The sequence below is a fragment of the Typopeltis vanoorti genome, chromosome 8 (assembly GCF_054136105.1).
Source record: "Typopeltis vanoorti isolate ZY-2024b chromosome 8, IOZ_Tvanoo_1.0, whole genome shotgun sequence".
Lineage (NCBI taxonomy): Eukaryota > Metazoa > Arthropoda > Arachnida > Uropygi > Thelyphonidae > Typopeltis > Typopeltis vanoorti.
In genome coordinates, this window is record NC_143556.1 from 66605206 (window position 1) to 66631242 (window position 26037).

A 26037-nucleotide genomic window follows, 5' to 3' on the forward strand; every position below is an offset into this window, starting at 1 on the left:
GTCCATTAAAATTTTTTATTAAAATTTATTATGGTGCTCTGAAGATGCTAGATATAATACCAGCAAAATATTAGCTAATAAGTTAATAAATATTAATTTGTCTGTTAACTGTTTGTTCTTCTGGCAGTATGAAAAGTCTGAGTTTCTAGGAGGAAAAACAGTGCCACCTTCACTTCAAATGTTATCAAATAACTCACCTTTCAGCTGAAAAGCCCTTATAAAGGACCTTTGTATCCTAGAAAATATTTTTGAACTCAGTCTTTCCAACCAAACAGCAAGGTTATGCCAACTGGCTAGCAGACAGTTCTTTGGAGGTTCTGTGGCTCAGCAATTTCACAGTATGATATTCAACAGGTTAAGTATTTCTAGTTACAACTGAGATAAGACACATGGTGCACAGATGAAAGACAGTAACTCAGACTCTAATAAAATTATTATTATGCTTTTTTTTTAGGTGCTTCCACCGATCAATGTCCAAAAGATCACAAAATGGTGCTTCTTTAAACAAAATATAAATCCCTTAAAAAGGGATTTATACTTTGTTTAAAGAAGCCGCATGATTTCAAAAGAAACAATATATATATATAGTTTCTTAACATATAAGATTTAAAAAAGTTTAAATTATTTAAATTGTTTACTAAACCATACTCATTACAATATTAAAAGTACTTAAATAATGCTGTAGTATTCTTACCAACCTCTTTTTTTACCTCCGTGAACACCTCTTGTCACACGATATATGACTTCATGATCTGATTCCTTAACTAATTCATCAAATGAATTGGCTTCAGCAACAACAATTATAGCGATCAGCAATACTAGTGCCAATATATTATTTGTCCTCATTTTCATATTCTCTATAAATAAGAGATCACAACTGATCAGCGTGTTACAACATGTGGAAAAAAATGGATGTATATAAATATATATCAAAAATATGGAAAATATGAGGTAAAAATGCATAACACAGAAAAGGAGAGAAGAGAATACATTCAAAATGGCAGTAGTATTTAGTAAAGAAAGTAAACAAAATATAGTCATTTTTGTTTTAATTTATGCATTTTCAGTTTAATGCAACAAAACAACAAATACCACTTTTCAATTTAGGATATTTTATTTCTGTTTTGAATGCAGTTAGTAACAATACACATAGCAAAGCAAATGTTTGTGGATGTAGGTCAACATGCTGTGTATGAGAAAAAGTGAGGAATCAATGCCAAGTTGCAAACATACAGTTGTATGGAACAACTGTATGTTTGTTCCATATAACAGTGCTGCTTGGGTATGAAAGAGAAAGGGATGACCAGACATACTGTAATGTCATTCTGAGTTCATTTTTGAAAATTATGGAGACAACTACCATGTTTGAATAAAAACTTTAGTTTAATTTTAATATAACTAAGAGAGGGAATGAGTGAGAGGTATGGGAATGCTAGCAGACGAGAGGATGGAAACAGTAGGAGAGACGGAATGAGAGAGAGATATGGAAGTGATAGAAGAGGAGAGAATGGAAACATTAGGAGAGATGGAATGAGAGAGAGGTATGGGAATGCTAGAGGTATTCCCATACCTCTCTTCCGAGGTATGGGAATACTTGAGAGGATAGAAACAGTAGGAGAGACGGAATGAGAGAGGGATATGGAAGTGCTAGAAGTCGAGAAAATGGAAACAGTAGGAGAGGGGGAATGAGAGAGATGTATGGGCATGCTAGACGAGGAGAATGGAAACAGTAGGAGAGAGAGGTATGGGAATGCTAGAAGAGAGGATAGCGTAGAGGAGAGGGAATGAGAGAGACCTATGGGAATGCGAGAAGAGAGGATAGCATAGAGGAGAGGGAATGAGAGAGACCTATGGGAATGAAAGAAGAAGAGAGAATGGAAACAAAAGGAGAGAGGGAATGGTAAGAGGTATAATGTATGGCGACTCAATGATCCATGGTGTTCAAGACAGGATGTGCGAGGAGTGTTTGCCAGGAGGAACAATAGAAAGGGTGGCTATGGCAATTAAGAGAGAGGTGAAAGGGTGGATGAGATGATTGTGATGGTAGGAACAAATGACTTGAGTGGTAATGTAAGTCGGGCAGGGAGAGATATGAGATTTTTGCTCAAGGCTGTACGGAAGAAGACAGAGAGAGGAAAAATAGTGTGCGTGTTGCCTAGGTATGATAATGATGAGCTGAGCAGAAGAGCAATAATATTGAATGACATAATAGCTAGAATGTGTGACAAGAGAGGACTGGTATATGTGGATGCTTGGAGTGTGTTTGAGGAAAGAGAGGAATTGTATGCGAGACAACGCTTACATTTGAATGAGGAAAGACGTAGGCATCTGGAGAGATTGCTGTTCTGAACGAGTCAGTGTGTCCCAGGGAGGATGATAGCAGGGGTGGCCTCTTGTGGGAATGGATACTTGGGAGAAGAGAGACGACATCAGGTAACACTGAGCCCAGTGGAGTCTAGAGGGGATAATGCTGGGTATAGAAACAATGACATTTATATGCTTTATACTAATGCCAGGAGTATCTGGAATAAGGGAAAGGAATTGGTGGCGCAGATAGCATCAGCCTGGCCAAAAATTATTGGGATCACTGAGACGTGGCTGACAGAAGAGGATATAATAACAGGAATAGAAGTCGCTGGGTACAGCATTTTTTGGCAGGATAGGAGGGGAAAGCATGGTGGTGGGGTACTGCTTATGATAAGTGACGACCTATGCCCTCTAAGAGTGGAGGCTTTGGAAGGAAGTGAGACAAATGATTCTGAGAGCATATGGTGTGAGGTAGAGGTAGGCAAGACAGGATATTTAGTGGGGTGTTGCTACAGACCCAGGAGCACAGAGGATGGGGACCAGGAGATGTTTAGACAGTTAAGTTTGGCAAGTGCAAGAAGAATGATTGTTATGGGAGATTTTAACTACAGTAGTATAAATTGGAGAGAGGAAGATGCATGTAGCAATAGGGGAATGGAATTTCTAGAATTCTTGAGGGACAAATGTCTTAGGCAACATGTAACAGAGGGAACAAGAGGTTCAACAGTTTTGGATTTGGTTATAGCATCAGAAAAGTTGATAATAACTGAGGTGACATCTCTCCCACCAGTTGGAGAGAGTGACCATATGGTTTTGACTTGAAAAATGAATAGACATGCAGGAGTATCAAAGAGACAGGAATGTATATGGAATTATTAGGCAGGTGATTGTAATAGTCTTAGACGTCAACTTGGGGAAGTTTCATGGAGGGAGGAATTGGAAGGCCGGGATTTCAGATACTGAAGAGTATTCAGTATCTGAAACACACTCTCCTCCTGTACCTCTAAACCTCGAACCTGCCCTATCCCTCTAGCATTAAAACTGACTCCTGTGGGATGAAATACTCCAATAAAGTATGTTCATTGAACAATTCCATTATGTCCTCTGCATCAGTCACTCTATTCCCATTTTTATCCAACAATATCATTCTCTCACAATCATTTCTCCTCCTACTGGCCACATAGCTAAAAAATTCCCTAGGATTTTCTTTGGATCTTAGGGCCAATCTACTCTCATATTCCAGTTTTCACTTTCCTTACCACACTAGTCACTCTTCTGGCCTGTGTCTTATATTCTTCATGTATCTTCTCTTCACCTGTCTCCTTATATCTCTTCCATAGCCTCTTTTTCGCATGGAATTCCTGTTTAATATTGTTTGTCATCCACTTTACTCCAAATTGTGTCCTCTTCTTCACTTGTGGTATACAACTTACCATTGCTGCTAACAAATATTCTTTCACAATTTCCCACAAATGATATCCCAGCCTTCCAATTCCTCCCTCCATGAAACTTCCCCAAGTTGACGTCTAAGACTATTACAACACCTGCCTAATAATTCCATATACATTCCAGTCTCTTTGATACTCCTGCATGTCTATTCATTTTTCAAGTCAAAACCATATGGTCACTCTCTCCAACTGGTGGGAGAGATTGTCATCTCAGTTATTATCAACTCTTCTGATGCTATAACCAAATCCAAAACTCTTGAACCTCTTGTTCCCTCTGTTACATGTTGCCTAAGACATTTGTCCCTCAAGAATTCTAGAAATTACATTCCCCTATTGCTACATGTATCTTCCTCTCTCCAATTTATACTACTGTAGTTAAAATCTCCCATAACAATCATTCTTCTTGCACTTGCCAAACTTAACTGTCTAAACATAGGCCGGTCCCCATCCTCTGTGCTCCTGGGTCTGTAGCAACACCCCACTAAATATCCCGTCTTGCCCACCTCTACCTCACACCATATGCTCTCAAAATCATTTGTCTCACTGACTTCCAAAGCCTCCACTCTTAGAGGACATAGGTCATCATTAACAATCCAAAGATTTTAAAAATTGTTCACATTTATCAATATCACACCAAATAAGCAGCAATGCTGGTTATTTGGTGTGATCAGTCTAACAGTAAGCCAAGTGTTAGTGCACTTATTAAAACCTAGTCTTCTCGGGTGATTTTTTTTTTTTTTTCAGGTACCTCCTACTCAAGAAAGGTTTTGTAAATCTATAGTACATTCATACCGGGGATCGGCTGAAAAAAAAAAAAAACTTTTTTTAAAATTAATTATACATTTTTTGTATTTTTTATTTATTTCTACACAGTTCAGAAACTCTACTCTAGAAACCAAACCTGAACTATTTTAAACCAGTTTAGACCTCCAACAAGTGAGGTGGTGGTTTCGCAGTATATGATGAAATTCATCTCCCACCTGAAGGCATTCACAAACATCCATGCCCACAGTTGGTTTCAAACCTGCAGCCTGTTGGTTGAAGAGCAGACACAGTACCCAGGCCAGCAAATAATATCTGCTAATTAAAGTCTTACAACTACAACCACTGAAAACAGTAAGTACCCTTCTTTCTCTTTAATAACATATCTGATTTACTAGTGTGTCAAGTATTAAGAGAAATAGTTGTTTCAGTATCACATATAAGAGGGATAAACTAGCAAAGTAACTGCCATACTTGTCCATTCAACATGAACTCCCCTGCAGATCACTCAGCAGAAATCTAGTCAAAAAGTCACCGAGATGGTCAAAGTCACTCATGCACATACTCTGTCCTACAACAGGTATGGGGAACCAACATGTGATGAAGGGGCCATATTGCACCAGTGCTCCGGAACACTGGAAATCACCTTGAAGTCAAAAGGATTAACCAAATGAATAGAATAATATCCACAATGTTGAGAAAAAAATGAAATGTAAACAATGAAAAAAAAATAATAAAAACAATCACCAGGCAAATAGTGAAATGCAGCAGGATAAGTCCCTTCCTGATCTCACTATTACTGCTAATTTGGAGTTGCTCAAAAACATGGTAAAAGGAATATTTAATTCATACATGGTGCAACTCAACACCAAAAATTTCAGGAGTATGATCATTACAACAATGCACAATATAAAGTGCAATGTTGTAAGCACAAGAATGAAGAACTATGAAAAGTAAAGATTCTTAAGTACTAAATGGAGCAGAAAGAATGGGGGGGTAAAAAAATGCAAACTGATGGCATACCAGTCACAAGTATCACCTCTGTTAACAGAGGATCACAAGAAAACAAAGAGAGACCATCAACACTACCAGTGATTGCACACTTCAACAGTAAAAGCCTAAGAGATTACATCCTAGCTGCAAGCAAGGAAGCAAAGTCAACAACATCAATCCTCAACAAGGCCCCAACTCCACTCTACATAACAGAATACTGGACCCCAATACTTCAAAAACCTATTGTATAAAGCAAGGAAAACAAAAACATAAAAAAAAAATTATATATATATATATATATATATATATATATATATATATGTGTGTGTGTGTGTGTGTGTGTGTTTCTACAGACTGACTCCTCATAGGTATTTATGAGAAAATATGAAAATACTCGCATATACGTAATCTCATGTGAATCTGTGACCTAACCAGTCTCCCAGTAGAATGCATAATTCCACCATCTGTTAAAGGCAAATTTTACACCACTTCTAACTCTAACATGGCTACTGTAAATCTCAGCAAACAAGCTCAACTCGAAAATGTTAACTCTGAAGTTTTCGAATCTCTAAACAAGTTGTTAGACAGGAATGTATACAAATTCTGAAGTCACCATACTACATGCTAATATAAGAAGTACAAAAAAAATACTGATCAATAATAACCTGATAAATAATGGTGTTCGTGTTCTAATTTTAACTGAAGTTTCTATAAGCAGTGCAGAGGTGCCATGTACAATATTAACAATTACCAGTCCTATACCCCAAAAGAGGAGGCAGCATTAAGAAATCAACTGTTTTCCACAGTGTGACTGAAACTTTAACCTTTTTCAAACATGCATAATCACTACTCTTGGAAAACACAACTAATCATAGAAGCAATCTCAAATACACAACAAACACAATATACAGATCCACTCAGTTAACTTCATAATAAAGAAACGTGGCTAAATGGTATCAATAATTGCATAACACATAGGTTCATCCTAATAGGAGACATTAATATAAATATTGTGACTGACTGTAGCTCTTCAACCACTGACACATACCCTGGCATATTAATCCAGTACAACATAAAATTCTTCCAAGCAAAAGATGCCAGCTGATGGAAAAAACTCATATATCACAAAATTTGTGAAACAATATTCAAGTATGGTATAACTGTCTATGCAAGCACAGCAAAAGGTATCAAACTTAGAAAAAATATGCTGACAGCCTGTTTTAATGTTGCTTTGGAGGTCAAATACATACACAATTCAATAACTGATCCTATTATGGCAAAACACAAAATCTTGAGCATAAAAAATCTAAGACACTAAGTATGGTTACTAAGAAATTATTTCAATAATGCTTACCATAACAACATGTATTGCTACAACCAATGACAACCCTCTGCACATCCAGGTATTCCCCCCCCCCACCCCCCCCCCCCCCCACCCCCCCCCCCCCCCACCCCCCCCCCCCCCCACCCCCCCCCCCCCCCACCCCCCCCCCCCCCCACCCCCCCCCCCCCCCACCCCCCCCCCCCCCCACCCCCCCCCCCCCCCACCCCCCCCCCCCCCCACCCCCCCCCCCCCCCACCCCCCCCCCCCCCCACCCCCCCCCCCCCCCACCCCCCCCCCCCCCCACCCCCCCCCCCCCCCACCCCCCCCCCCCCCCACCCCCCCCCCCCCCCACCCCCCCCCCCCCCCACCCCCCCCCCCCCCCACCCCCCCCCCCCCCCACCCCCCCCCCCCCCCACCCCCCCCCCCCCCCACCCCCCCCCCCCCCCACCCCCCCCCCCCCCCACCCCCCCCCCCCCCCACCCCCCCCCCCCCCCACCCCCCCCCCCCCCCACCCCCCCCCCCCCCCACCCCCCCCCCCCCCCACCCCCCCCCCCCCCCACCCCCCCCCCCCCCCACCCCCCCCCATTCGGGCAGTTAAGTGCTAGGAGTGTAAACACCACTTCCATTGAGCTACTAATAATATTTATTTTTTAAAAAAAACTTACTGCTTGTAAACCCTCTATATCTCTTCCTCTCTAGTGATCTTTTTCTAAGTATGCATGGAATGATGATGATTATCTATTCTCTAGCATTTCAGAGTACAATCTTTTGGAAATTTTTGATTCCATATAGCCATTTTACATACTAAAAATGCCAAATGAGATGACGTTTGAGTATAATTGTTTTCAGCTTTTTGATCTAACCAATGAATGTATCACTGAAGTAATTTGTATTGGTGGAAATATTCTTTCTCCATTCCACAATAAATTCTATCCATAAAGCATCGGCTCTCCAAGAAATGTACCAAGGCTGTACAAGAGAACCAAGCATATCACAATTGGCTGTCATCAAAATCTACTTGTTTCTCTATTTATAGTAAAACTCAAAATAATTGCAAGCAAATTCTCAACTTATCAAAAATTAATTTTGAGAGCCAAAAGTAGAAAACTAGCATCTAGGCCAAATGGCAATATCATTTCTTGCAGTCAGATGGTTATACTGCACTGTTATCCTCTCCTTCCTCTAGAAAGAGCAAATCACTAGGTTTTTTACCTCTCAAATTCTTGAATTTTATGATCTTGTCCTAAGTGGATACCAAAAGGTCTCCTGGCCTTAATGACATTTCTATGATTGTGAAGGTTAGTGTTCCAGAGTTCACTCCTGTTCTATGCTGTCTATTTATTCTCTCCTATTCCAGTAGTATTTGTTTCTGCAGGCTGAAAAATAGTCCATATCCAATCCTAAAATAGCTAACAAATCTTTATCATCAATCCAATTTCTCTTACTTCAGTTCTTTCTAACGTAAAAGAGAAAGCCATTAACACTCAACTTCTACACCAGCTAGAGACCTATCAATTAATATGCAATTTTCCTGTATGGATTCATCCTGCCATCAATCAACTGGAAATATTCTTGCTTGTATCACCCGTCTCTGGACAAATGCCATGGAAAAATTTGGATTATCTCAAATAGTTGCTCTTAATATTTTTAAAGCATTTGACCAAGCTTGGCAAAAAGGCTTATTAAGTAAGCTCTATCAAGTGGTCTGTCTTTTCACTTCTGCAGCTGACCTTTTCCAGTTAGTGGCAAATCTAATCCATAGTTTTGCTAATGACAATACTCTGCACTCCTCTTTCTCATTTGACAAATCTTTCATCACACAAATCATCAAAACTTGGAAAATATCAATTGTTACAATTCTAAATTCTGATGCAGAAAGCATTTTTCATTGGAGTTCTGATGATACTGTGATTTCAGTGCTAGAAAACTAACTCACTGCTGTTTTTGTAATTGTTAATATTTGGTCCCTTTACACTAAGTATATGAAATTTTCTTTTGGATTTATTAGTGAACCATAGTTCTTTATAAATAAATACAATCTTCGACAAGTTTCGCCAGCTTCTTCAGGACAAGAAATGGGTACACTGATGTTAAATGCTAAAAAAAAGAATGGAGTAACAACAGTTAAATTAATTAAAATTACACATAACATCAAGAGCATGGAGCGTGAAGACTTAGCCATCGTTTGTTGATCGCGTTTTATAGTTTTTCGCGAAGTTGCGTTCTTCTAAACATAGTGAATTTATTAAGCTTTTCCAAATGTCTTTTAGTATCATGCCTTGATTTCTGTTGAGATTGTCTCCTGTCTGGAGTACCACTGCAGCTTCTTTAAAGTTTCTACATCTGAAATCTTCTTCAATGTACGTCATGGAGCTGTTGTCCCAAACAATGGAGTGGTTCGAAATCGAGAAATGATGGGCTAATCCTGAGGTATCTGTTCTGTTGTTGTTGACATCCCCTATATGTTCTTTTTTTTGGATTTCTGGGCTTCGTGATGTTTAGCCTATATAATTCAGTCCACAGAAACATGGGATGTTATATAAACCTGCGTACTTGTAGAAGGCGATGCTGTCCTTAGGAGATCTTAACATGTGCTGTGTAGTTTGAATAGGTTTGAAGGCAACCCTGATCTTGAAAGACCTCATGATTTTTGCTATTTTTGTTGAAACTGAGCCAGAGGTTGTTGCTGTGGGATGTTTCTAATGAGAATCTTTTGGATTATATTTTTTGGGTAACCATTTCTGGCTAGAGTTTAAGATATAAGTGAGAGTTCATCAAGCAGATCTTTTTCTTCTGTGATGATATTTGTTGCTCTATTTTTAAGCATATGTATAATGCTAAGTTTTTGTGCATGATGGTGAGTAGATTCAAAGTGAAGATAACATCCAGTGTCTGTAGGTTTGCGGTAGATTGTGAGCTTGATTTGTCCATTCTCTTGTTTTGTTATTAGTGTGTCCAGAAAAGGTAATTGATTGTTATTTTTAAGCTCTAACGTGATTTTGATTTTTTGGTGGAAAGAATTTATTTTTTGAAGGAACTCATGTAAGGCATTTTCTGTGTCTTTCCAAATGATGAAGACATCATCCAGGTATCTCCACAGACTAATGGTTTCAGATTTATTTTGGATAGGATGTCAGCTTCTAGTTTTTTTTTTCCATGAACAGATCCGTGCAAGGTGGTGACAAGTGACTGCCCATGGCTAAGCCATCAAGTTGTTCATACATTATATTATTTACTTTAAAGTAGTTTGATTTGAGACAATGGCGGAAAAGCTGAGCAATGTCATGTGGATAGAGATTTTCTATGATCTTAATCACTTCTTCAACTGGTACGTTTGTGAATAATGACACTATGTCTAGGCTTGCAAGTATGTCTGTATTTGAGATGTTGATACCTTTTAATCTTTCAATGAAATGCTTAATATTCTTTATAAAAGAGTCCGATCTCTTTATCTTCTCTTTCAACAGACTGGCGTGTTTGGCTAGTAGGTATGTTGGAGAATTTCTACCATCCACGATCAGGAGTGGAACTCCAATTTCACGAACTTTTGATACACCATATAAGTGTGGTGGTAATGGATGTAGAGATTTTAGATTTCGCTGTAATTCCGGAGGCCATCTAGTCATATTACATATTAAGAGATTCGTCTCTTTGTGGTTTTTCATGGTTGGATCTACATCGAATATATGATAGGTAGACGTGTCAGAAAACCGATCTTCGTTAATTTTTAATTTTAAACTTAAAAAAAAACTTCGTTTTTTTTTTAAGTTTAAAAGTGTTCTTAAGAGTGTTCTTAAGTTTAAGAGTGCTCTTCTTTAAGAGGAGGTAATATTATATTTCGGTGGTATTGAGGTAGAGAGGATGACAGTGCTTTTTAATCTTATGTCATTTGCTACTGTCTCTGAAAATGAAGAAAGTCCTTTTTCAATGTTGCTTATGAAATCTATTTTTGGGATGTGATTTGGAGCTATGGAGAAGTTAAAACCTTTTTTTAATATGTCCGATTCCTGTTTAGAAAGAGTGTGGTCCGAAAGGTTGAAAATAATTTTATCATCTGGGAGACATGGTCTAGAGTTGCATTTTCTTTGATAAAGTCTATCAAATTTTTTAATTTGTGATTCTTTACTAGATCGAAAAACTTTGTTGTAACTATTTTGTATACCATGCGGTCAATTATGTTCCAAATGTTATTAGAGATGTCATCAAAAAGATCCACGTTTGAGATCTATTTTGTTCAGTACGCATCTGACGTGCCTGGATTCTTTCCCGAAGTAAGGCTAAAGAGGTTTGAAAATAAATCCGTTTCGCTCTTACAGATTTTATCTGCTCTTTAATGATTAGGAACTTATGAATGATATTAAACTGTCTGCATCTTTTTAGGAAAGTTAGATGGTTAAGCAATCTTGCTTTTTTGCATTTTAGTTTTTCAAAAGAACGTACCTTGTGCTTTGTATATCCATCTAGATTATTCATTGTAACTGTTAATATTTGGTCCCTTTACACTAAGTATGAGAAATTTTCTTTTGTATTTATAGTGGACCATAGTTCTATATAAATATATACAATCATCGACAAGTTTCGCCAGCTTCAGGACAAGAAATGGGTACACTAATGTTAAATGCTAAAAAAAGAATGGAGTAACAACAGTTAAATTAATTAAAATTGAAATCATGCGTAACATCAAAAGCATGGAGCCTTAGTCATTGTTTGTTGATTGTGTTTTATAGTTTTAGATCATAGAAAATCTCTATCTACACAAAGTTGCTCAGCTTTTCTGCCATTGTCTCAAATCAAACTACTTTAAAGTAAATAATATAATGTATGAACAACTTGATGGCTTAGCCATGGGCAGACCCTTGTCACACCTTGCGCAATCTGTTCATGGAAAAACTAGAAGCTGACATCCTCTCCAAAATAAATCTGAAACCATTAGTCTGGTGGAGATATGTGGATGATGTCTTCATCATTTGGAAAGACACAGAAAATGCCTTACATGAGTTCCTTCAAAAAATAAATTCTTTCCACCAAAAAAATCAAGTTCATGTTAGAGTTTAAAAATAACAAGCAATTACCTTTTCTGGACACACTAATAACAAAACAAGAGAATGGACAAATCAAGCTCATAATCTACCGCAAACCTACGGACACTGGATGTTATCTTCATTTTAAATCTACTCACCATCATGCACAAAAACTTAGCATTATACATATGCTTAAAAATAGGGCAACAAATATCACAGAAGAAAAAGATCTGCTTGATGAACTCTCACTCATATCTCAAACTCTAGTCAGAAATGGTTACCCAAAAAATATACAGTAATCCCTCGATTAGTGCGCTAATGCGTTCTTTAAAACAGGCACATTAATCGAATATAATAACCTATGGGAAAATGCATAATTCGTTCCTCAGATTTCTTTTTTGACCCTTAATTTTTTTTATAAAAGAATTAGGGTATGTCTCAGGGCCTAGTTAAAGGAAAACCATGAAGCCTGAAAGATAATAAAACATATTTAGAATATAAATTTATTATTCTGTTTCTTAACAAAGAATTGAGCTAACATAGTTTGGCGGGCATTCTGTTTCTTTTTTTCATACACTGACGGTATGTCTTCTGTTGCCTCTCCTGCAAATTTTACTGGTTCTCTCTCTTCACCAAGGTCACTTTCTAAGCATTGCTGCTTAAAAACTTCGATTGTACGAAGACTATTTTCAAATTGTTTCTGTTGAACCTCTTTGGGCTTGTCAGCGATTAAATTTTCTTCATATTTCGTAAATATTCAGGGTCTTCCCGCTGTGTATCTAATTTTAGCAGGTCGGAATCATTCAACTTCTCAGAATGAGATTTAATTAACTTTGATTCATTTGAAAAGCCTTTAAAACCATTTGCACAATGTGGAAGAATGTGCTTCCAAACGGCTCGCATATTGCTAGCAGTAATTTTATTTGACTTTGAGACTTTATGACCAGGCTGAGATTTCTCTGATTAGTCTTGGAAGGCATTCGCTTCCAAAAAAAGGCCGGTTTCATCGACATTAAATATTTGTTGATCACAATAGTTTCCTTCTTACACAAATTCTTTTACTCATGATTAAAGGTTAGAAAAATAATTTAAAATAAAAAAGTAAGGAAAACAATTGCACGGGATATGATCAGCAAAATGTTATGTAAAGCAGACGACATAAATTTTGGCGGTAAATTTGGAACATTATCGAAATAAAATGATGCACTAATCAAGGGATTGCTGTAATCCAAAAGATTCTCAATAGAAACAACCCACAGCGACAGCCTCTGGCTTAGTTTCAACAAAAATAGCAAAAATCGAGGTCTTTCAACATCAGGGTTGCCTTCAAACCTATTCAAACTACACAGCACATGTTAAGATCTCCTAAGGACAGCATCGCCTTCTACAAGTACGCAGGTGTATATAACATCCCATGTTCCTGTGGACTGAATTATATAGGCCAAACATCACGAAGCCTAGAAATCTGAAAAAAAGAAATAGGGGATGTCAACAACAACAGAACAGATACCGCAGGATTATCCCATCATTTCTCGATTTCGAACCACTCCATTGATTTGGACAACAGCTCCATGCCGTACATTGAAGAAGATTTCAGATGTAGAAACTTTAAAGAAGCTGCAGTGGCACTCCGGACAGGAGACAATCTCAACAGAAATCAAGGCATGATACTTATTATTATTATTTAGTGTATAGCAAAAGGCATGATACTAAAAGACATTTGGAAAAGCTTAATAAATTCACTATGTTTAGCAGAACTCAACTTCACGAAAAACTATAAAACGCGATCAACAAACAATGATTAAGATTCCACACTCCACGCTCTTGATGTTACATGTCATTTCAATTTTAATTAATTTAACTGTTGTTACGCCATTCTTTTTTAGTATTTAATGTTCGCGTACCCATTTCTTGTCCTGAAGAAGCCTGACAGACTTAATTAAGCTGGCGAAACTTGTCGACGATTGTATATATTTATAAAGAACTATGGTCCACTAATAAATCAAAAAGAAAATTTCTTATACTCACTGCTGTTTTATTTCTCACAAAGAACTTTTTTTTTCCAAGCTCACTTTTGACAACATCCAATCTTTGATGAAGATGAGATTTCTCTTCTTGGAATAACTCCAATCTTTCTTGGCATAAATATATTATATTACCTCCTAGCATTATTATAACATTTCATAACAAATATGACCTTCTCATTACAAAAAATAAGGTTTTCTCAAGACAATAATTTACTTTGCCTGTGAATAGCTATTAACTCTATACAAAATTCAAATCCACCATTGAATGCAATTCCAAATGGAGTGGTTCTGCTAAGAACTTCACAAATACTTGAGTTAGTATAAAAAAGAGCAAACTCTTACCAATTCACTCCTCACTCTGGTGACATATGTCAATCAGAACACTTCGAGGACATTCAGAATGAAAAAAAGCACAAATCAAGACTGGCAGCACATATAACAGAAACAAACCACCAAGTAGAATGTCAATAAACTGAAATGCTCTACATTGATTACATTTTTACTCAGGAACATTCGAAGAATCAGCTGAAATGATGATGCATCCTCTACAGTGTAACAAAAAACAAGGGATGATTTTACATCAAGTCTAGTCTTCCTTAATCCATCATGACACGCTATCTACTAGCAGTATATTATAGCAACCCAGAACCAGCAGTCAGCATAATAGTGAATGCACACTTTTCATTGTTTAAACATTTTCAAATATTTTTCACTAGAAATGTTGTTAGTACTTGCTTTCTAGTTTTTAGTTTATTCATGTTATTTCCTGATGAAGTGAAACAAAGTAATTCATGAAACTAGTCAAAATAAAAACATAATTTCTATTTGACATCTTTGTTTGTGGTTTTATGTGAGAAGAAATAGTTCTAAAAATGTCCTATTCCCACAGAAGCCTATGCAACAAGGTTTTTTTTTTTTTGAATAACAGGTGTTCTACGCTGTTACTTTCTATGACTCCTGCATCTATATTTCACTGATGATTCAGTTCATCAGATGCCTTGTGATTTTGCAGTGACAATTATTTCAAAGTAGTGGTCTTGCTTCTCTGTAAATTATCTCTTCCTTCTGCCTCTAGGTTTTTTTCTTCTTTACGTCACCATCTCATGTTTTTTTTTTCTTTTTTTCTTGAAGAAATTTTTTGCTAATATCTTAATATCTTGTAGTGAATATCACTCACAAAGAACAAGCACAACTCTCTTTAACGGTGTCATTGTACTCATAACAAGTCCACAATGATGTTAGCATCTACGTTACAGTATATTCCATTGGTTTATGCTTGCAGTCAATATTCCACAGTTATAATACTATCTTGTCAATCTTTGCACACACTCTCTGTTACCTATTTTATCTCTATTTTTCAGTATTGCCCTTTTCTTGTCCATTACTAATCTCAGATCTCTATTTCTTTCTTTCTCAGCTTCCTGCAATAGAGCGTCAACAATAATAGTATGTAATTTAACATGCAAAACTCCATCAGCTAATGACTTTTATTCCTGTATAGGGAGTAGGGGAGGCCGTTTTAGCCCTATCTAACTTTTGGAGAACTGAGTGGGAAGTTCAATTTCCACTGGTACCCAATCAGAGATAGCTGGCTCAAGGCTATCACTAATTAAGCGGCACTCAGTGAAAAGAGAGAGACGACTGAACAAGTGTTGCCATCTCGTGGTCCCTAACCTCAGACAATATATTTTTTAATGTCTGAAAATAGTGTGGGTTCTACGGTCGATTTTCTTGAGTTTAAGGGACAAAAAACCTGAGTTTCTGGAGGAAAAAACCTGCTTGCCCATGCCAGAGATTAACTAACTCGGGAACCGGTTGAAAAATGGCTTAGAAAAATTTTCTCTAGTCGCAACTAGATTCAAAACAAAGTTTTCCTTCATGCAGTCAAGAGCTGTGTGTGGGGGGGGGGGGGCGTGCAAACGCCACATCCACTCCATATGTCAGTTAATTATACAAGATATATAACACTGAACTGATATCTATTCTTAAGCATCCACAATACCAGTTTGCTCAATCCTCCATCTTTTATATAGTTTTCATAATTAATATTAAATCTTTATATCTAAAAATTTACATTAAATAGAAATAAAGTAATTAGTGAACACACAGAGTGTATATGTATATATATATTATGTGAATTCTATCCTTGAAAGGTATTAACACTAATAAACACAGTACTGAAACAAGCTGGGTTTTGAGTTAGATATTCTTGAATCATGGCTCTAAAAGAACCAAATAGGTAACAATCCTATTGTTACCTATTTGGTTCTTTTAGAGCCATGCAGGTATGCCATCCACTTAGTCTGGTTGACTAAGTGGATGGCATACCTGCTCTTCAACCAATAGAATGTCTGAATCCAGTAGAATGGATGTTATGAAAGTATTCAGATGACTTTCTTGACTAGTGCAAGATTACTATCCACCTTATTGGAAGCCTGAACTGGCCTGGGGGAAAAAAGTATCAAGTTTGTTCTTTATTAAGGAATTATCTAACCTTCAGCCCATCCAACCACAGTACTAATGTACTATAGTTTTAGAATCGTATGAGCATAAAACTCACATTAAAAAAAAGGGTAGGGATTAAGTGTAAATTTGTATGCTTCATCCCCACCATAACCAATAACTGCCAAAGTTGGTATCCACACAGTGTCCCAACAAAGACAACCAAAGACTACTGAAATAAGTCAAAGTCACATAAATAAATAATCAAACATTCTGTAAGACATTATGGAAAGAACTGCAACTTTCAACACCATGTCTAAACACTTAACACCATAAACAAGTGAAAATCTTTATATGATTAAAACACACCACACACAAGAAAGTGACTATGCAGCCTTGTCCTAAGAGGTTGCGGGAAATTTTAGTCAAGAAAGGGTTTATGCAGAACTACAAAAAGGTGATTATGACAAACTTAGGCAGCAACTTGGAGCAGTGCCACAGCATAAGAAACTAAATGAAATGAATCTCATTAGTGCATGGGGAAGTGGTCAAGGATTGTTTGAGCGAGGCAGTATCAGAATGCATACCCAGGGTCAGGAGAATAATCGAGTAGGGATTAAGTTGATGACTAACAATAAAAAGTAGAAGCTGCAAAAAAAAAAAAAAAAAAAAAGCATTGTGGAAGGAACATAAACGATAAAGTCATCAGCATGCATAGTATATAGTACAAGTAGTATAAAGCACAAGGAAGAAAGGTAGCTAGTATGGTAAGGAAGGCTAAATCAGATTTCAAGAGAAAATTAGTAAGCAGGCCAAAAGAGTTTTTTCACTACGTAGCAAGTAAGAGAAAGAATTATTATGGAAAGCTAACTTTACTCATTGTCGATGGCAGGAAAGTGACACAAGCAGAAGAAATAGTTCAGTTATTAAGTGATCACTTTACAAGGATATATTATCCATAGTGACTTTGCAGTTACAGGGGGTCCTCGAGTTACGTCGGAGACCCATTCTATGGACCGATGTAAGGCAATTTACGATGCAAGTCGGAATTACCATAGCCTAAGTTACTTACCTAACCTAAAACACTCTAAAGTCATACATATATATCAAGAAACAGAACTAGACCATAGGAAAATGAAAGGGAGAACATAATTACTGTATAGTACAGAAAAATGACAAAAATGAAACTGTAATAAAAAACAAACAAAAATGAGAACAATCCCCAAAATGACAAATGAAACTATACATTCTGTACAGGTGATTAAAAAAAAAAAAAAAAAAAAAAAAAAAAAAAAATGAAAACAATTCTTTACCTTTTATTCTGTGGTTGAAGAGACAGTTGAGGTACCAGCACCTGCTGCAGGCCTCTCTACCTTTGTGAAAAAACGTTCCAGGCTAGTCTGGAATGATACCATCCTCTTCTCCTCGTATATTTCCCTATAACACTGCAGGCAATCCATAACCCCTCGGAAGACCTTTGTGTACCTAGCAGTGTTGGGATCCTCAGCCTCAAACTTGGCTAGCCCATCCTCAATGATGAGGGCAAAACCTTCTGCCAAGCCCTTGGTGGTGAATCTCCTGGTTTCAGGGGTTGGAACCGTTTCCTCCTCCTCGATCAGCTGCTTCTCTAACTGAATGAATCTTCTGCTGACAACTCCTCCCCATTAGATGCTAGAAGCTCTGTGACATTTTCGGCCTCCACTTCCAAATTCATCTGCTTCTCCAGGCAACAACCTTCTCTGTGACAACCTCAACTGTCTCCTCATAGCCATGGAAATCATTCGCAAACTGGGGACACAGTTTTTTCCACACACCATTCAAATTTGTCTGCTTCACTTCATCCCAAGCATGCCCAATGTTTTGTATGGCATTATAAATGCTATATGATTTCCAAAAGTCTTTGAGGGTTAAGTTCCTGTCTTTTTTTCAGTTGCCCTGAAAGCCATAGCAAATGTCCTGTGGAGGTAGTAGGCCTTAAAGGAAGCAATAACACCCTGGTCCATAGGCTGCAAAAGGACTGTGGTGTTTGGTGGAAGGTAAACCACCTTAACATTATGGTGAAAGTCATCCAAGTGGGCAGGGTGACCAGGGGCATTGTCTAGCACTAACAATGCCTTAAAGGGCAGACCCTTGGCTGTACAGTACCTCTGAACTTCTGGCACAAAATGGTTGGTAAACCAGTCCTCGAAGATTTGAAGTGTCACCCATGCCTTCTTATTGGACCTCCAGATGACAGGCAGTTGACCCTTCCAAATGCCCTTGGATTTTCAGCCTGATAGACCAACAAGGGCTTCAGTTTTAAGTTGCCAGCAGCATTAGACCCAAGAAGCAAAGTTAGTTTCTTCTTACCAGCTTTATAGCCTGGTGCTGCCTTCTCCTTGTTGGCGATATAGGTACGATTAGGCATACGTTTCCAAAATAGGTCTGTCTCATCCACATTAAACACTTGTTGAGCACTGTAGCCCCCTTCCCTTATTATCTCAGCCAACCCTTCAGGAAACTCACCAGCTGCTTTATCATCACCACTAGCAGCTTCACCTTGCACCTTAAGGTTATGTAAATTGCCCCGAGCCTTAAACCGCATAAACCAACCTTTACTAGCATTAAACTCTTCACCTGCACTCGTTTCCCCCCTTTCACTTTTCAATGCCTCAAACAATCTTTTTACCTTTTCTTAAATTAACATGAGGCTATATGGCATTAATGCTGGTCTTCCAGCCAAAGAACAAGAAACCTTTCAATCTCAATCATGAGCCTACTACGTTTTTTCGTAATCACAGTCGATTTCATGGGCGCCAATCCTTTCACATGTTCAAGGATGCGAACTTTATCCTTGATAAGTCCCAACTGTGCTACGACCTTTTAATAATGTCTAGTTTCACTTCTAATGTAATGGCTTTCCTTTTCTTCGACACACTGCCATCAGAAGAGTCTGCCTTACGTTTGGGAGCCATATTGAAGGGTAAAAAGTCACAAAAAAACACAAACACAAAAGTGAGAGAGCAAATGTAAACAGAGCACATGGTACCAAAAGAGTGTATGCTGGGACCCAAGCAACACCACCTCTTCCAAATAAACGCTGCATAACGGTGTATTCTTCTGCCACGCTCACAAACAAGTTCGTCCACGATGTTTGAATTTTACGTCACGCTGCTTCAAGTCGAAATTTATTTTTAAAATTATTTATGGGATTACTGTAAATAATTTAAAGTCGTAAAGTTGAAACGACGCATGTCGAGGACCCCCCCTGTACTTGGTGACAGAGACTGATGTGTGCACTGAGATATATGAACTGGAGATACTCAGTATACTGAAAAATATCAATGTGAATACAGCAGCAATCCTGAACAGTATGCCAGCTTCTGTGTTATGAGAATGTGCAGGTGAACTTGGTGGTGCCTCTGACAAAGTTGTTTAATCTAAATCTTAGCTCTGGCAAGGTTCCAAGAGAATGGAAAGAGGGTAGTTCCATTACATAAAGGTGGCTCCAAGACAGAAGTAGCAAATTACATACCAATTAGTATCTCTGGAGTGGTGGTTAAAACTAAAATTCAGGAATGAATGGATAGATACTCTATAGGCAGGACCGGTGGAAGCGGGCATGCAGAGCATGCGGGCGCTGCTACAAAGGAGGTGCTGCCGCCAGGGCACGGATCATAAGTCATTTTTTAGAAACAAAATTTTTATCATAAAAACAAAAAATTCTTAGAATGATCAATATTAAAATAAATAAGGCTGGATGTACCGAATAAAAATTTAAAAAAATTGTATATTGCCTCTATGATCAGCCGACTGTTTACAATTTTGCAGCAAGAGCAGGCTAAATGTTTGCCTGCAGAATTTGTTGTGTCTACTGCAGTCTATCTAAAGTGATTTTCGTACAAAACATTTGTTGCTAGTTAACCAGTCATATGGTACGCATCTCAGTAGGCTAGCATTGTCCTATTGAAATAATAGTCCGCACTGCACTACTGACAGTAGCGCAGTGCGGAATATTGTTTCGTCTCTGTGTCGTGTTGTGTAATAATTTCTTGTGGGTATAAAATAGAAATGGAATCAAAAATTTTAAAAAAAGTTATCCAGTGCACAAAATCATAAGTGTCATGCTGCGAAAGAAGCAGATATTAAGAAACAAACTGGGGCTCTTAATAAATTTATTAAAATATTAAAATATTCTGATGCAGATTGTAACCAACTCGATACATCAGAAATCAGATTTAAAGAACCATGCACATCATCCAGTTTGCATGAAAGTACTATTGCAACTATTGAACAAGATAACAAGACACATGATTTAAGTGAAAAACAGTTAGGAGAAGATTTAGTTGTAGTTGACCATGAAACTAACACATTGTTAGTCTCTGTAAATTTAGAAGATCCAGGTGAATGGTGAAATATTGATGAAAAATTACAAGTTGTTTTAATTGAAATGGGGCCTGTTCAAAAGAAAAATATAATATATCCCAGAAATACATATGATCGTAAATTTGGCGACACCTATTATAATAGAAAAATGGAAAATGGGAAGCACGTGCCAAGAACATAGCTCATTTATTCTGAAACTTTAAATTCTGTTTTTGCTTTTGTTGCAAACTTTTTGCACCTACTGAATCAAGTTGTCTTGCAGAAGGTTATAATGATTGGAGAAATGTAGGTACAACTTTGCATAGACATGAGACTAGTTTAACTCACATGAAAAATTTCTTAAAATGGAAGGAACTTGATAAAAATTTAAAACTCAAAACTCGTATTGATTGCCAGACTCAAAGCATGTATCAAATGGAAAAGAAACATTGGACGAATGTTTTAGAACACTTGATTGAAATTATAAAATTCCTTGGTAGCCAAAATTTAGCTTTTCACGGATCATCTGATAAATCATATGAAAGGAATAACGGCAATTTTTTAAAATTAGTCAAACTGTTTGCGAAGTTTGATCCCATTATGGAAAATCATATTGAAAAGGCCCTACAACAAAACAATAGAGTACACTATGTGAGTAAAGACAGTCAAAATGAAATATTGGAAACTTTAAGTAATGCAATCAGGGATAAATTTTATTATCAATATTGATTCTCGTAGACAGGCTTATACGTTGGTTATGCATTTCTAAATCACTTAGGGACTTGAAACAACGTAGATCCGAATATAAATTAAATTATACTTTAATAAATATTTCCGATATTTCGGCAATGTCACATTGCCATTTTCAAAAGGAACTTACAAATAGGCAGGTGCACACAGGCACTAACAATACAGTAACTGAGAATGAAGATATGAAGCTATCATTCTCCTAGAAGTCCTGATGGTGCCCTCTGGTGGGCTAAGTAGGCGTTCTTGGCCGTTTGGCTGAAGGTCTGCTGATGTATGCCTCCCAAATTTGGGGCAGTCGCATACAACCAAATTTGTTGAGGTTTGGAGAGTTTCTTAGGGCAGAGGCTGATTCCATAAATAGTCTTTCGAATTTGTATTTGCTCCGGTGTATTACTGTAGCTTTCTTCCACCGTATTCTGTGGCGGGTATCCAGAGCATGGTCTGCAAGACCAGAATGGCTGTACTTGTAAAACCGGATGAAGTCCTTGTGTTCAGAAATTCTGATATTCGCTGTCCTGCCTGTTTGGCCAAAGTACGACAGTTTACAACTGCAAGGGACCTGGTATACACCAGGTAGGTCTAGAGGAAGTGGTTGGTCTTTGGTGGAGTGGATAAGGGATGCCAATTTTCTGTAAGGCCTGTAACAGGAGGTGAGGTCATGTTTTTTTAGAAATTTGGTAATTTTTTCCGAGGTGCATCGGATGTAGGGAATGGTGATGGATTTAGAGTAATCTTTTTTGTGGAGGGGGGAGGGAAACTGTGGTTTGTAGGTTTTAATATTTTATGGATTTTTTTTGGGGGGTAGCCATTGGCTGAGGAAGTGTTGAGGATGTGATTTAGTTCAGTGTTAAGGGCCATGTCGTTAGAACAGATTAGTTTAGCCCTATTGTATAGTGTTTTCACCACTCCATATTGTTGTGAGGGAGGGGGGGGTAGGATTGTTGGTGAATGTATCTGCCTGTATGGGTGGGTTTTCTATAAACCGAGAAAACCAAGGTTCCATCAGGATGGCGGGTGACTAGTGTGTCTAGGAAAGGGAGGCAGTTGTTTTCCTCTTTTTCCAGGGTGAACTTGATTCTGGCGTGTTGGTTGTTTAAGTGTGTAAGGAAGGAGAGGAGTATTTCAGAGCCATGTGGCCAAATAGTGAACACATCATCAACGTAGCGAAGCCATATGGTTGGTTTTTGTGGGGCAGAGGCTAAGGCTTTTTCCTCAAAGGTCTCCATAAAGAAATTGGCCAAGGGTGGGGAGAGTGGTGAACCCATGGCTGTCCCCTCTATTTGTTTGTAGAATTTTACCTGCCAAACGAAATAGCCTGAGTTCGTTGTGAACTGAAATAGGGCTGAGATATCGGGAGAAAATTTAGCTTGGATTAGCTCTAAAGTTTCCTTGAGTGGGACATTTGTGAATAAGGAGGAGACATCAAAGCTGACCATTATGTCAGTATGTTGGAGTGTAAGGTTTCCTATGCTGGCTTTGAAGTGGGCTGAGTTTTTTATGTGTGATGGTGTGTTGCCAGTATAGTGTGCGAGCTCTTTGGCCAAATGTTTAGCTAATTTGTATGTGGGGGAATCAATGCCATCCACTATGGGACGTAATGGCACATTTTCTTTATGTATTTTTGGGAGTCCGTAAATACGGGGGGGGGGGGGGGGGGTATAGAGTTAAACGGCTTTAATCTGTTGGTAACTTCTACAGGCCAAGAAGTGACTTTCTTAAGGAGCCTGTGAAGTTTTCTAATTTGTGAGTTGGTGGGATTGTAATTGATAGGGAGGTAAGTAGCCCGATCTAATAGAAGAGCATTAAGCTTACCTTTGTAGTCCTTTTGGTTAAGTACTACAGTTGCATTTCCCTTATCCACTTTGGTGATAACTAATTCTTTATTATTTCTCAATTCCAGTAAAGCTTTAAATTCTTTGTTGGATATATTGGTTTTGGGTGGTTTTGCTTTAGAAAGGACACAAGCTACATCCAGTCTTACACTGTTGGCGATTTAATGTGGAAGGTGGTGGATTCCTCATTCGATTTGGATCATAATTGCTCCCAGAAAAATACCAAGTGAGGATATTATGATCCAAATCGATCTAAATTTAATCATTAACGATACAGTCAAAGTGAATGCAGATACAATTAGTTTCTTTGCAATTATTCAAGAAATATACAATTTCTTTTCATTCTCTTACAAACGTTGGGCAATCCTTTTAAAGTTTGTAAAAAAATTAACATTGAAACAGCCATCAGAAACGCAATGGGAAAGTAAAATTAATGCAATCCAGCCTCTACGATATCAGTTAGGAGAAATTTACGATGCACTTTTTGAAATTTTAAATAATGAAAATTTTAATAAAGAAACTCAGCATGAAGCACAAACATTACGTGCTAAAATAAAGTACTACAAATTTATTTGATCTCTTATAACTTGGCATGATTTACTTAACAGAATAAACCCTGAGTAAAATGCTTCAAGACAAAAATATGAACATTACACTTGCTTTATCGAAAACTTAAAAATATTCTTACAAAAGAGTATCGATCCGATACAAATTTTAAAGAAGTTCTAAAAACGGCAAAAGAACTGAGTGAAGAGGTGGATGGAGAACAAGAATTTAAACCTGGTATGGAAGTTCGACGACGAAAGAGGACACGACAATTTGACTACAAGCATCATGAAGAAACATCACAATCACCAGAAGATAAATTTAGAGTGAATGTGTTTTATAAACTTCTAGATGTTGCAATGTGTTCGTTAATAAAACGTTTTGAACAACTAAAAACATATTATGATAATTTCAATTTCTTGTATAGATTACTACAAATTAATAACGAAGATTTACGAAAAAATTGTGACAGACGATATAGAGATTCTCTTGAAGGACGGCGACAATAAAGACGTAAATGCAATAGAACTATATGACGAGTTATGTGCTTTCCGGGATATTTTTCTGAAAGATAATTTAAATATTCAAAACTCTTTCAATATTCTTAATTTTAATGTGTCCAATAATTTATCTTTCCCTAACTTTTCAATTGCTTTAAAAATACTATTAACCTTACCTGTTAGTGTAGTGAGTGGTGAACGTTCCTTTTCCAAGTTGAAATTGATTAAAACAAGTATTTCATAAAAAACCTTGTTAGTTTGGCGTAAATAGCTATTGAAAATGATATATGTGCAGAATTAGATGTTAAGACCATTATTTCTAATTTTGTGAATATGAAATCAAAAACCCTAAAATTTTAATAAAAAAAATTTCAAGTATAATTATGCAATTTAATTTATTTTCTGTTATTCTGTAAAGATGTTATTTTTTTAATACTTATATTAAATGTTCTAATTATTTCTGAATTCTTTTCTTATTTTCTCATCTATCTTGAGTTTCTTTTATTTTCCTAAAAGATAGTTCCACTTATAAAAATTATTACAAGTTACTAAGAATTTAGTAACTTGTAAAATGCAAGAATTTTTTAAAATTCAGTTCAAATAAATTTTAACTTTAATTAAAATTCATTTTAATTTTGTTAGCAATTTGGGTCGGTGAGAAGGCTATAATCCCTGTATCATTATATTCAACGATTAAAGTGAAGTGGCTTTATCAAAATTTGCTTTAACTTTTGAGAATTTTTTGAATATTTGGGTTTTTAACGATTATCCTGCCTAGTCAACACCCCGGGTCGTTACATTTAGCGAACCAACGTGTGGCTGTTCTGCCAAAATTTATTTAAGAAATTTTAAATAATTTAAATTTTTATTATCGTAAAAGAACCACACACGCCCGGATCTTTACAGGGGCGCTTAGATAGAAATTGCATGCAGGCAGCAAAGACCCTAGTATCAGTTCTGTCTATAGGATATGATACTTTATAGGGGCAGCATGGCCGTATAAAAAATAGGTCCTGCCTCGATAATTTATTCACATTTTATAATAACGTGACAACAGAACTGGATAAAGGAAATGGCTTCACCATGATACTGCTGGACTTCGCAAAGGCATTTCATAGAACAGCATGGAAAACCATTACAAATTGGAGCAAATGGCCATGGATAGAAGGATGGCTGACAGATAGACATCAGAGGGTGGTGTATGTTAGAGTGGAATCAAGGTAGATGAGAGTGAGTAGAGGAGTGCCCCAGTGATCTGTACTAGAACCACTGCTTTTTAATTTGTATATTAATGATAGCAGAAAATTTGAAGGGGGATATTCAGTTTTGCTGATGATGCAGAACTAGGGAGGGTGATAGTTGATGAAGGTAATGCATTTATCTTACAGGATGATTTAAATATATTGGCAGTGCGGGCAAAGGACAATGGTTGTCAATTCGATATTGTAAATGTAAGGTAATGCATTTTGAGATGAAACGATTACACACTTCATATCATACTGATGGTACTAGTCTAAAAGAAATTGGTGAGGCTAGAGATCTGCGGTGATAGAGATTTGAAATTCAAAGGACATATTGCAAGAGTTGGCAAAATAACTCAGAGGATTATTTGTATGCTGAAGAACACACTGACAAGTAAAAGGGAGGTTATTATTCCTCTTGATAAGGCTATGATTCAGCCACATGTTGACTACTGTGTATAGATTTAGTTGCCTGCATTTCTTGGAATTGAGAGGTGGTG

General features: G+C 37.3%; 1 protein-coding gene across 1 annotated transcript in view; it reads right to left on the reverse strand.

Annotated features, from left to right (window-relative positions):
* LOC150104067 (uncharacterized) overlaps nucleotides 1-24562 on the reverse strand; it is an 87532-nt gene extending 62970 nt beyond the window's left edge. The window contains exons 1-2 of the mRNA XM_090397256.1: nucleotides 24473-24562; nucleotides 699-857 (exon numbers count right to left, since the gene is read on the reverse strand). Coding sequence (XP_090253382.1) covers nucleotides 699-852 — 154 coding nt within the window. The 5' untranslated portion in view covers nucleotides 853-857; nucleotides 24473-24562. The remainder of the gene's footprint in view (nucleotides 1-698; nucleotides 858-24472) is intronic.
* Nucleotides 24563-26037: the final 1475 nt, after the last annotated feature.